Below are 12,880 nucleotides of genomic sequence, written 5' to 3'. Positions count from 1 at the left end.
CCATCAGATATGAATCGATTAAGTACTACTTGACCGATCTCAGAGGACTAAGAGCAAGTCCACCTCACTAGGCGAGAATTGCCCTGTCAATTGAGCAAATTAGTAAATAGTAGTTGTCTGAGTGCATTTTTTTTTCTATAGAGTAAATTGTAGTTATGGTTTCTTAACTTTAATTCAATTTGAGCATTGGTCCCTCAACTAAAAATTCTTTACCATTAGTCTCTCAACTCATCAAAACGTGCAGCTATGATCTCTCAATTAAAAATTAATTACCATTGATCCCTCAACTTTAATTCAACTGAAAAAATGATCATTTAACTTTAACTCAATTGTAACAATGGTTATTCCAACATAACTCGTTTTGACAAAATTTTTGACGTAGTTGAAGAAAATGACCATAATTGCACACTTTAATGAGTTGAGGGATCCTAATTATATGAATGGTTATTCCAACATAACTTATTTTGACAAAATTTTGACGAAATTAATGAAAATTACTATAGTTACACATTTTGATAAGTTGAGGGACTAATGGTAATGAATTTTTAGTTGAGGTATCATTGCTCCAATTTGATTAAAGTTAAGAGATTATTGCTACAATTTACTCTTTCTTATAAAATGAATTGTTCGAGGAATTATTATTAAAAAATTATTTTTTAAACATAAATAAAAAATAAATACTAGTTTATTATTAAAAACAGCTCCAGCCATCCAATTATTAAAAAATAAAAATTATTTTATTTTTAAAAACACCACATCGATAAATCTCTCCATCCCGATTCCCGCCTCAGCCCTTCCGATCCCAATTCCACCACTAACACCATCGATCCCATCGTCACCAACACACACTCTCTGTCTCTCTCTCTCTCTTCCTCTCTCTCTCCTGCCTCTTCCCCTCACTATTCTCTCTGCAACTCGGCTTTGTACTTCCGAAGCTGACGGATCTGGATCTCAAGACCTTCCGCTCGAAGGAGGCGGCAGTGTCTTGGTTGCTGTTTGATCGGCTGACTCGAAGAACGTGGGTGACGTGAGCATGACATCATATTACCTCAAGTGTACAGGTGGGCGAGAATGGCCCGATCACTCAGTCAGGGGGTGTTGGGCCTACTAAATCTCCCAACTGATTTGGATGGGTTGGAGCTGCTTCTTGGGTTTGAAAGACTGAATCACCCAATTGCTAAGTCAATTCGATGCAGTGGAGTTGCTCTTATGGGCGGGTCAGGTCTTATCTTTAATCCAACACTAACATAAGAGCTGATTGCGCAATAAGAACCTAACCTCTTTTTACACTAAATTTAAATTTTAAATGTGAAGCTTTCTTTTTACTTTATTGCATAATTACTATAAAGTACAAGTTAAAATTAACTATGAAACTAAAATTTATCAATAAACCCACATCTTATATTACTATCGCACAATCTTTCTCTTATGTTCTATTTTGCCTAAAATCCTAGGATGCTCTAAGATAAAATAAGCTATTTTTGGTTTGTGCAAGTTTTGTTTTTCAATTAATTCTACATTAACTCCGTTTGTAAGATTTGAAGGCATAAACTCATTAGAATCTAGACAAAGTAAAAGTGGAAGACTAGACAATCATCGGTAAAATGTTTCCTTTTTCTTGGTGCTCGCATTCATGTCTCTCTTGGTTCAACTTGACAGGCAAAGTTTATATGCTTTCGTTGGAGTTCTAATAATATTTTTTGGTTATGTCTGAAATTGTAGAATTGGTGATTTTATTGATATATCTTTGTACAGCGAATACAAGGATTTATACAAACAGCTGGAAAGTATTCTAGGTAAAAGAATCCTAATTGAGGATTATGTTCAGAGTGGGAATGTGATAGATGTAGGAGGAAGAGGGATAGAGAAATGTAGGAGAGCGGAGAGGTTTTTAAAACTTGAAAAGACTTCTAATTCCTGATTTCTTTTTCTCACACAAAACTCATTACACTACATGGCTTTTATAACCACTACAATACATCATCATTTATTTAGGTAATTATAAGGTTCTTTGAACATTGAAACATTTAGAGAAATCATGATTAACTCTAGAAATTCCAAACATCACAACTCTAGAACTTCTATCCTTTCTTATCCCTGATTTATGACTCTTTCTTGTAACTGAAATTTGGGTTAACCTTCCAACATTGCCTCCCTTAAACCAAATTTGCTTTTGATTCCTAATCTTGTAACATCTCGCTTGAACACTTGTCCACCAAGCGGTTTTGTGAACACGTCTGCCATCTGTTCATCTGTTTTGCAATACTTTAGCTATATAATTCCCTCACTAACAAGCTCCCTTAGGAAATGAAAGCGGATGCGGATGTGCTTTGTTCTCCCATGTAGAACAGGATCTTTTGAGACTGAAATTGTTGAGCTATTGTCACAGAACAAAGTGGTTGGACCCTTTTGTTTATGCATCAGACTCTCCAAAATGCCAAGTAGCCAAACTGTATGACATCCTGCAAAAGAGGCAGCTATGTACTCCACTTCCGTTGTAGAGAGGGCAACAATCGGTTGCTTCCTCGAACTCCATGAAATCACGCCACTTCCCAGACTAAAGACATATCCTGAAGTGCTTTTGCAATCATCAATACTTCCAGCTAAATCACTGTCAGTATAGCCAATAAGTTTCACAGGAACATTTGCTTCATAAAAAATGCCATAATCAAAGGTTCCTTTGATGTATCTCAAAATTCTCTTTGCAGCTTCCCAATGATTTGAATGTGGCTTTTCCATAAACCTTCTCACCAGACTTACTGCATACATGATGTCTGGTCTTGTGGCCGTTAAGTACATCAAATTACCCACCAAATTGCGAAACTTGGTGGAATCAATAGGTCTCCCTTCACCATCTTTGCTTAGCTTTAGGCCTGTAATGCATGGTGTCACTACTGGGTTTGCATTCTCCATCCCAAATTTCTTCAAAACTTCTTTTGCATAACTCTCTTGAGAAATGAAAATGTCTTTCTTAGATTGAGAAACTTCAATACCAAGAAAGTGATGTAGCTTGCCCAAATCTGTCATCTCAAATTCTTCCATCATAGAGAGCTTAAAACCATTCAATAACTCCAAATCATTTTCGGTAAAGATAAGATCATCCACATAAAGACTTACAACCATGAAACTTCCTTGTGAGGTGCTTTTGACATAGAGGGTATGTTCATACGGACACTTCTGAAAACCATGCTTCTCGAAGTATGAATTAATACGGCTGTATCATGCACGTGGTGATTGCTTGAGCCCATATAACGCCTTCTTAAGCTTGTAAACTTTATTTTCCTCTCATTTCTTCACATATCCATGTGGTTGCTCCAAATAAACTTCTTCTTGAAGGATACCATTCAAGAACGCAGACTTTACATCCATTTGAAAAATTTCCCAATTGTTTTGTGCAGCAAAAGAGCTGATCAATCGAATAGTATCAAGTCTAGAAACAGGAGCAAAAATTTAAGTATAATCTTCACCTTCCTTTTGCTTATAACCTTTTGCAACGAGTCTCGCCTTGTACTTGTTAATGGACCCATTTGCATTTTTCTTTGTCTTATATACCCATTTAACACCAATAGGATTCTTGTGTGTTGGCAGATTTGTGAGCTCCCAAGTCCCATTCTTCTTAATAGCCTTTATTTCTTCATCCATGGCTTGCTTCCATTTTTCTTCCTCACATGCTTCATTAAATGAAATTGGATCCTCTCCAGCAAAGAAGGCAAAGAATATAGTATTATCCTCCAAATCTACTTGCTCTGAGGAGTCATAAAGATCTTGTATACTTCTAAACTTTCTTGGAGGTGAGTCGTCATCACTTGATGTAGCTCTTGGAGATTGAGGAGCAATTTCTGATTGATAAGTATCATCTTCTTCTTGCATAATAGGTAGCTTTGCTGGACCATTTTCATCTTCAAAGAAAACATTTTCATCAAAGTGGACATCACGGCTGATCAAAAACTTTTTGGTCTTCGGATTGTACAGCTTGTAGGCCTTGCTCCTTTCACTATATCCAATGAAAATGCACTTTTCTGACTTATTGTCGAGCTTGTTTCTCAACTCATTTGGAACATGGGAATAGGCAACACAACCGAAAATCTTCAAATGTTGCACTCTCGGCTTCACTCCATACCATGCTTCATGAGGTGTGCAATCCTTCAAACTCTTTGTTGGTGATCTATTGATTAAATATGCAGCACAGGAAACAGCTTCTACCCAAAGTTCTTGTTGCAATCTTTTCTTCTTGAGCATGCATCTCACCATCTCCATGATTGTCCGGTTCTTTCTTTCGCTCACGCCATTTTGTTGCGGTGTATATCGGGCTGTCAACTGGTGCTTTATTCCATGATCTTTGCAATATTTTTGAAATTCATTTGAGAGATACTCTCCACCATGATCTGTCCTCAAACTTTTGATTTGAAAGCCTACAAACTTTTCAACTTCGGCCTTGAAATCTTTAAAGGCTTGAAATGCTTCAAATTTTTCTTTGAGGAAGTAGACCCAAACTTTTCTTGAGAAATCATCAATAAATGTAATGAAATATAGATTACCTCTAAAAGATGCTACTGGCAGTGGACCACACAAGTCAGAATGAATAAGCTCCAACGACTTCTTTGCTCGCCAGGAGGACTCTGGAGGAAATGAACTTCTATGTTGCTTACCAAATTGACAATCTTCACAAACGCCATCCACTGGATCAATTTGAGGCAGCCCATGTACCATTCTTTTGTTTGACATCAACTTCAAACTTCCATAATTTAAATGGCCATATCTATCATGCCATAACTTAGAGACTTCTTTTTTAGCACTCACAAATCAAGATAGTTTTGTTGTCTGAAGCTTCAAAGGAAACAAGTTATTTGCAGCAAGTCCAACCTTGGCAACAAATTTATCCTCCTTTTTTAGAACACAAAAATCACCATGGAGGCGAATATCATAACCCTTCCTCAACAGATGGCCCATACTCAATAAATTACTTTTCAAACCAGGAACATAATATACTTCAGAAACCTTCTCAATTGTTCCAGATTTTGTTTTGAAAGACACCTCACCAATTCCCTCAATTTTATAAGCTCTATCATCACCAATTCTCACTTGACCACGATCAAACTTATAGAGGGCAGAAAAAAGGTTTTTGTTACCTGTCATATGCTTGCTAGCTCCACTATCTAAATATCACACATCATTCATTTGATCTCCATGACATGCAAGCAATAAAGTTTCTTTATAATCACCATCTCCAGAGTTGGTTTGATGCATATAGCCTGCTCCATATTGTTTTTCATCATCTGCCTTTTTGAACCGACATTCTCTGATCTTGTGCCCAGGTTTGTTGCAGTAGTAGCATTCTGGAGTGCCACGTCCTCTTCCTCTTTGAAAAACACGTCCTCTTCCTCGGTACGAATTGAAATTTCTTTCACCTTCATTATTGGAGTTGTTTGATGAGCCTCGTTCATTGCCATAAGAATTAGTGCCTCTGCCATTCAAATATCTTCCTCTACCTCGTCCGCCTCTTCCACCTCTTCCACGTCCGAAGCTTTGATTAGGGCTCGAAGCTTGATTGCCATTGCCTCCCGTAGTTGCAACTTGAGACTTGAGTGCTTGATCCGATTGAGTAGCAGGAGGATTCCTCAAATTAATTTTGATCTCATGTGCCTCCAATTTTCCTTGTACCTCTTCCATAGAAAAAGTTGAAATATCATTTGACTCTTCGATGGTAGCCACAACATAATCGAATTTCGCCGGTAAGCTACGGAGAATTTTCTCAACAATTCTTGCATCTTCGAGAATCTCCCCATTTGAAGCCATTTGATTAACGACTGAGGTAACTCTGATAAAGTAGTCTTTGATTGTCTCATCTTCTTTCATCTCCAACTTTTCAAATTCTTTCCTTAAAGATTGCAGACGAACCTTCTTTACCTTCTCCTTACCTCTGTAGGCATTCTCGATCATATCCCATGCTTGCTTTGCATTCTCGGCTTTCGCAACTCTTTCATATACTTGCATCTCAATGGTTTGATAGATGTGGAAGAGTGCCTTGCTGTCCTTCTTTCGATTTTCCCTCAAAGTATTCATCTGTGCTTGAGTTAACGCAGCTTCGTTATCTGTCTCTTCGTAGCCTGCTTCAACAATATTCCATAGCTCCAAAGCCTTCAACAACACCTTCATATTGTTGCTCCAGTAGTCGTAATTATCACCACCAAATCGAGAAATTAGTGAAGCCAAGTTGTGACCATTTGCATTTGCATTCGCCATATTGACAAAATTTCAATCTGGCTCTGGTACCAATTTGTAGGAGGAAGAGGGATAGAGAAATATAGGAGAGCGGAGAGGTTTTTAAAACTTGAAAAGACTTCTAATTTCTGATTTCTTTTTCTCACACAAAACTCATTATACTACATGGCTTTTATAGCCACTACAATACATCATCATTTATTTAGGTAATTATAAGGTTCTTTGAACATTGAAACATTTAGAGAAATCATGATTAACTCTAGAAATTCCAAACATCACAACTCTAGAACTTCTATCCTTTCTTATCCCTGATTTATGACTCTTTCTTGTAACTGAAATTTGGGTTAACCTTCCAACAATAGATTCAGTTTTTGAACCTTTTATATATTGTGATTTGGTCAGTTGTGTTGCTCTTTAATCTCCGAACTTTAAAATCCTAGCTCTGTTTCATAGTAGCAATGGGGGATCAAAACTTCATTCATTTGAACCATTTTAGTACTGGCTTCCTATTTTTGTCTATTATTCTTCTCACTTCCGAAACTTGCCTGGCTCTTGTTCGAAATTTTGGCATGATTAATCCACCATTCCGGGTTCATATAAATTTGATTTGATAATGGCGTGTTGTTCCTCTTATCTAACTAGTCGGAATTCAGTTTTGGCTTCAAAAGATTCAAAACCTAGTCCCCAAGATTTTTTCTGTTTGCCACTTAATATTATGATCTAATGATATTTCTCTTCACTGGTAAATGAGAGGTATTAGGTTCGATTCTCATTAAAGACAAATTTGAACCACATTATTACTATCCCATTATGAGGCTAAGCCCACCCCCTCCCTTTTAGTGTAGATAATATAGATTATTCAAAAAAAAAAAAATTGTTTCTGTTTGTTATCGTCCACTTGGACAGTTCAACGGTTTTAAATTTTGATAAATTTGTGTTTGATGCTAAGAGTGGTGTGTTCTTGCAAATCGACGGAAGATTGAAAGAAAATACGATGGATATGTAGGAAGGTAAAAACTTCAAAGGAGAGAACGTATGCTTTGAGTTTTATTTTTTATTTTCTGAATGAATGTAAAGATAATTTTACAGATTGATTGGGTTTGTGAGGGTAGTTTAGGTAGTAAATTTAGGTTTAAAGAGATATTGATAGTTTAATTAAAAATAATATGAGTGTAGAGAGTTAGTTGGGTGTAAAAAGAAGTTATGTGGGTTTAAATAAAATTTCATTTCACAATATATAGCCAGTAGGTTTGCCACCTTAAGGGCCAATTTGATAACTATTACATTTTTATTGTTGGTTTTCACTTGTACCTTGAAAATAATTACAGCTTGAAATAGTTTTTGTTTCTGTTTTTTACTCGTCAAATTTTGTGCCTTTGCTTGTATATTTCTTCTTTCTCTCGCTCCCACCATCATTCATACACTCCTCTTCATCCCTAATTTTTTCTATGTACTTTCTCTGCATCACTGACTCAAAAAGCGATATTAATAAGCAATACGAAATGGTGATTAAATGAGCCCTAATGTTTTGACTGCTTCAACTTTAATGGCATATGGTCTAAAGCTTTAGAAGAAGTACTGTGGTATTCATTGTTTGAGGCAGGCTAGCCTTGGCTATCCAGTATCAGCTCTATAGCTTGTGTACATTGGAAGGAGGAAGATGCTATATCTATTTACAATTCTTGCAAGCACAAAAATCCTGACACTTATCACTCACAAAAAATAAATAAGAAAAAAAGGTACAAACTTCAGGAGGCGATAGATTAGGAACAAACTATACAATCACAAAACGGGACAAGTAAAGCTAGAACTTATCATTCATTATTCATTAGTATTATGAAATGAGGAACCAAGCATGTCGTTGACATTCTATTTCTCCCCAGATTGTAACACCGGGATGCTTTGCTCATTCCTGAAGAAGTTCTCAGGATCAACTAAAGTCTTCACATGTACTAGTCTCCTAAAGTTATTCTTAAAATACCTCAAACCCCAAATGCTTGCTTGTGCATAGCTAGTGTTACCGTTTTTGTTCGTCCCCAAGTCAAGATCTCTATAGTTCAAATAGGCAGCTCTCGGGGACTTCGAAACATATGGTGTCATGTACTCGTACAGCATTTTCATCGAGCCAATATGTTTCTCAGTTTCTTTATCATCACCCCAACTGACCAAATACTGGATTTCAAATAAAGTTCCTTTTCTATGTGGGAAAGGAATTTCTGAATCAGAAACCTCGCTCATTATTCCTCCGAAAGGTGTCAGTATCAACTGGAATATCTCTAGCTGAAGCAGTCTTTCCCATAAACCTTCCAAGCCAGCTTCTGAAATTGGTTCAGTAACATAGTCTGATTTCGCTTTGAAGAATCCCTTAGATTGTTGCGTCCGGTGAAGCAAAGTTTCTGATTCGTTTCTTGGGATGCCAGAAATATATAGGACAGACTCAATCCAACTCATTTCATTGAATTTGTTCTTGTCTAAACTCAACTCTGGGAAATTTTCTTGCATCCAAGGGAGAAGTTTCTCAACAGACTTGAGAAACACGAAATTGAATATGACTTGAATAGTTTTTCCGTCATTTGTACCAGCTCCGTTTGCGACTTGGAACACCAAACGCAGGACGTACTGTTAGGGTAAAATTGGCTATTCCTAAACAAAACGTCTGAGTCTGTAATCTTAGACTCGTACATATTTTCCGTTGTAATTATTTTAGTCTAAGTTTGTCTCTTGGCTCTCTATCACAAAACTGGCAAGCGTTTCAGAGACATCCACTCAGGTATGTTTGCATGCATGCATCCAACTACATCTATATCACATGGTATTGTATTTGGGATAGGACTTTTACCCTTTGTGGGTTTTATCTCTTTAGAATGACTTATCCTTTCTACATTAATTATTAAAACACGCTTTCAAAATAATCTGATTGCACTTGGTGAGACTTATCTGATTGCATGGGAGTTATCTAAATGGTTTGCCGTCCTTATCAATTTATTTGGTGCGGTGCCGTGCATTATATAAGAGATGTCAGGGATTTGTTTAAAGCAAGCCGCATATGCATATAACCTGGTTTCTTTGATAAAATATTTTGAGGCAGCAGCTTGGTGTTTTGAATAAGGAAAAATATTTTTGATATTGCTGCTGTCTTGTGGTTTCAACATCATGTGTTTTTAAAAGAGAAAATATTATTTTCATGCTGATTTCATTTGGGTTTTTTATTGAATGTCAATTATGAAAATGTGCCTTGTGATTTTCATAATTGATTGATTTTTCAACCAAACACTTCATCATATAAACATTCTGCATGATCGCGTTAGTATCCTGCAAAGTTCGAGGCGACAGTGATTGACGGCCGCGTTAGTGTCGTGCCACTTCAACTCGAAGGCTGAAGAGAGATCTAGTAGCAAAGCGCGGAGACAAAACTGCCTACTAGTATGCGTGTCTAGTTGATGAGTTTTGTAAGTCTTTCTGTACTTATTTCTCTTAGTGTTTGTCCTGGCTTGGGAGCCCGAGGATTTTCCCAGTGGTGGGTTTTGCCTCGTTAAATCCTACATCATGTGTGCACTTTTTATTTATTGTTTTAATTGCATATGAGTATGATAGTTTGATATGTGATGTGAATGTGGATTTAATTTGAGAACTGAAAATTAAATTGAAAATTGAATTGAATTTTTAAATTGGAACCTATTCACCCCCTCTAGGTTAAACTAGTACCCATCCTAGAACTTTCACGTACTCTTCAGGAATCCTGTCTGCTATAGCTTGCCATTTAAAAATAAGTTTGGTTGCACCTTGTTCAATGGTCCTTGCCTCTGAGTAAACTGTTAGGGTTGCAGGAACAGGAACCAACCTAAGCTTCCATGCCAAAATGACTCCAAAGCTTGAGCCTCCACCTCCTCGAATAGCCCAAAAGAGCTCATCTCCCATGGATTTTCTGTCAAGAACTCTTCCATTGACATCGACAATCTTAGCATCAAGGACATTGTCAGCTGCAAGGCCATATTTTCTGAACATGGTACCATGTCCACCTCCACTAATATGTCCCCCTACACCAATGGTTGGATATGTCCCTGCTGGAAATCCATAGACTTTACTCTTTTGTGCAATTGCGTAGTACAACTCTCCCAGAGTAGCACCTGATTCGACCCAAGCACTCTCATTCTCTATTTCAATATCAATGGAACGAAGATTGAAAAGATCGATGATGATGAAAGAAGTTTTGGATACATAAGACAGACCCTCGTAGTCATGGCCCCCGCTTCGGCTTCTTATTTGTATGCCTTCTTTCTTGGAGCATTTTACCGCTGCTTGAACATGAGAGTACTGAAAAGGAGTAACGATAGCTAGTGGTTTTCGTGTTGAATTGTTCAAGAATCGGAGATTCTGTATAGAAGATTGCAAGACTGAGAAGTAAGCAGGAGAGTTTTTGGTGAGAATGATTTTGCTTGATGGGTTAGAATTTATGTTGGAGGAAAAGCATTGAAGAAATCTTTGGGAATTTGAGTTTGAAGTTGTGGAACAAACCAAGTTGAGAAGGATGAAGAGTAGTAGTTGAAGTACTTTTACATTCGAGATCTCCATATTTATTTGCTCTGCATTTATGAATTGGTGTGAGATTTGAGCTCACATATATAGGCACTACGAGTTATTTATTTATTTTAATAACCTCTTTTTATTTTATTACAACAATTTCGATTTTACTACATTAAGGGGAAGGAGAACAGTACGAACCAAAACTCTACAAATTGAAAAGGAATGCCTTACCTTAGACAGTCCACCACTTGCATGTAGGTACTATTAGTTTAATTAAAATTGACAAATGAATGTTCAATGATTCCCTAGGTCTTATTTTTGTCAATTTTTAAGAATTGCAAACTCATTTTCATACTATATTTAATGACAAAACTTAAACACGTTTACGCAATAAAGGAAGACCTTTTATAAACCATTATCTTAAAATAGGAGATACAAGTAATTTAATTTTTTTTCAATGTGAATCAAAATATATATGGATCTGTAGTGATACACTTGCTGGCATGAAGCTGTCATGAATTTGTTTTTGGTGCATTGAAATGAGAAATACAGCTAGTAAGTCTTTTCTTTATTTCCAAATAGAGTGATAAATTACTATAGGCATCCATTTCCATGTAAAGCCTTTCATGCATTTGTTGGAAGCAATTCAATGTTCATGTCACAAAAATGAGTCATGGTGTTATTTGGGATTGCTTTCGTCAGCTAAAAATGATTTTGACTATATTTGGTCGAAAATTTAGAAGTGTTTATGTGGTAGTTCAAAACACATATGAGTCAGACTAATTCCGGTAACTATATTATTTACTTAGATCTTCGACTTTCATTCTTCATTCAAGGACGAACTTTCAATATATGTAGTTTGATCAGTCGTCGATAAAATTTTAAGAGTAAAATGTTTGGACATGTTATGTTTATACATTTTCGACACAATCAATACAATTTCCATCATTTAACAAATGATGAACACAAACACAAAAAACTTCTGACAAATATCACTCATAAAATGACCATAAAAAAACAAACATAAGATGTACACACTTCTAAGAGCATCTTCAAAGGAGATGTCAAAATCCTAGATGGAATACCACTGTGCATATTTAACATCAAAAATCTCTCAAACCAAAGTGTTATTTGCTGACTGGATTTGAAGACTTTTAGTGATTCGATGTCAAATTTGACATCGATGTCAAATTTGACATCAATGTCAAATCTATTTTTAATTCATTTTAATAGTGGGTCCCTTATTCTACTAACATTTCATTCAATAAAAATTTTGTTTCAACATTTTTTTAATAATTACAATCATTTAAAGCTCTATTTAAATAATAAAATAACATTTGACAATTCGGTTGGAGAAGTACAAAATTTAACATAAGGCTTCAAATTGCCACATCAGCCATCAATTGTAATTTGACTCTTATAATAGACCTGACATTTGTGTCGTGTTTTCCGTGTTCGTATCATTTTCGTGTCATACTTGATATCTTAACGGGTAGTATTGTGTAATACTTGTTAAAATAAATGGGTAAAATGACCCGACCCAATAATATTAACAGGTACTATGACCCGACCCGTTACCCGTTAAGGAAAATATATTTTAAACCAATAAATAATCAAATGAAAGACATAATACTAAATAAGTATATACATACCATATTATCACATCCAAAACAAAAAAACGCATTTTTCTTTTAAGTATATTTTTGCTTACCTAAATTAATTGCTCTAGCCTTTTTCTTTGCAAGACTCGTATTTGTATTGTCTAAACTGTCGCTTCCAAGATCTCGTTATGTTCCCATTATAATCTCCACGGACTCCTCATCATTAAGGTTTACTGAATCTGAATCTCTAGCATCCATTGCTTCTGAAAAAAATGGGTATAAATTAATTAATAGCTTAACTAATTAAGTAAAGTCTTTAATAGTTTTTTAATTAATGTAGAAGTGTAAAAAATATAGAAAAAATATATAAACGCTCGTAATGACAAGCTTTACAACTTTCAAGAAGAGCTTAACTTCGAAATTTGCCACTATAATCATATAAATCATATATCAAAATTTAACCGTTGATTGTTGTTTACATTTACGCTTCATTGTTCTCATCAAATTTTGTTTTTTGAAAACATGATCTATTA

General features: G+C 35.8%; 1 protein-coding gene across 1 annotated transcript; it reads right to left on the bottom strand.

Annotated features, from left to right (window-relative positions):
* Window positions 1-7,994: 7,994 nt before the first annotated feature.
* Window positions 7,995-10,794, bottom strand: LOC126621116 (berberine bridge enzyme-like 26). Its single transcript, XM_050289502.1, has 2 exons — window positions 9,946-10,794; window positions 7,995-8,841 (listed from the first exon to the last, which is right to left on the bottom strand). The coding sequence occupies exons 1-2, from the start codon at window positions 10,792-10,794 to the stop codon at window positions 8,092-8,094; spliced, it is 1,599 nt and encodes a 532-aa protein (XP_050145459.1). The 3' UTR covers window positions 7,995-8,091.
* Between the last annotated feature and the right edge of the window lie 2,086 nt (window positions 10,795-12,880).

The sequence above is a fragment of the Malus sylvestris genome, chromosome 5 (genome assembly GCF_916048215.2).
Source record: "Malus sylvestris chromosome 5, drMalSylv7.2, whole genome shotgun sequence".
NCBI lineage: Eukaryota > Viridiplantae > Streptophyta > Magnoliopsida > Rosales > Rosaceae > Malus > Malus sylvestris.
The sequence above is the reverse complement of the archived record's forward strand: the minus strand, read 5'-3'. Positions and strand labels throughout refer to the sequence as shown.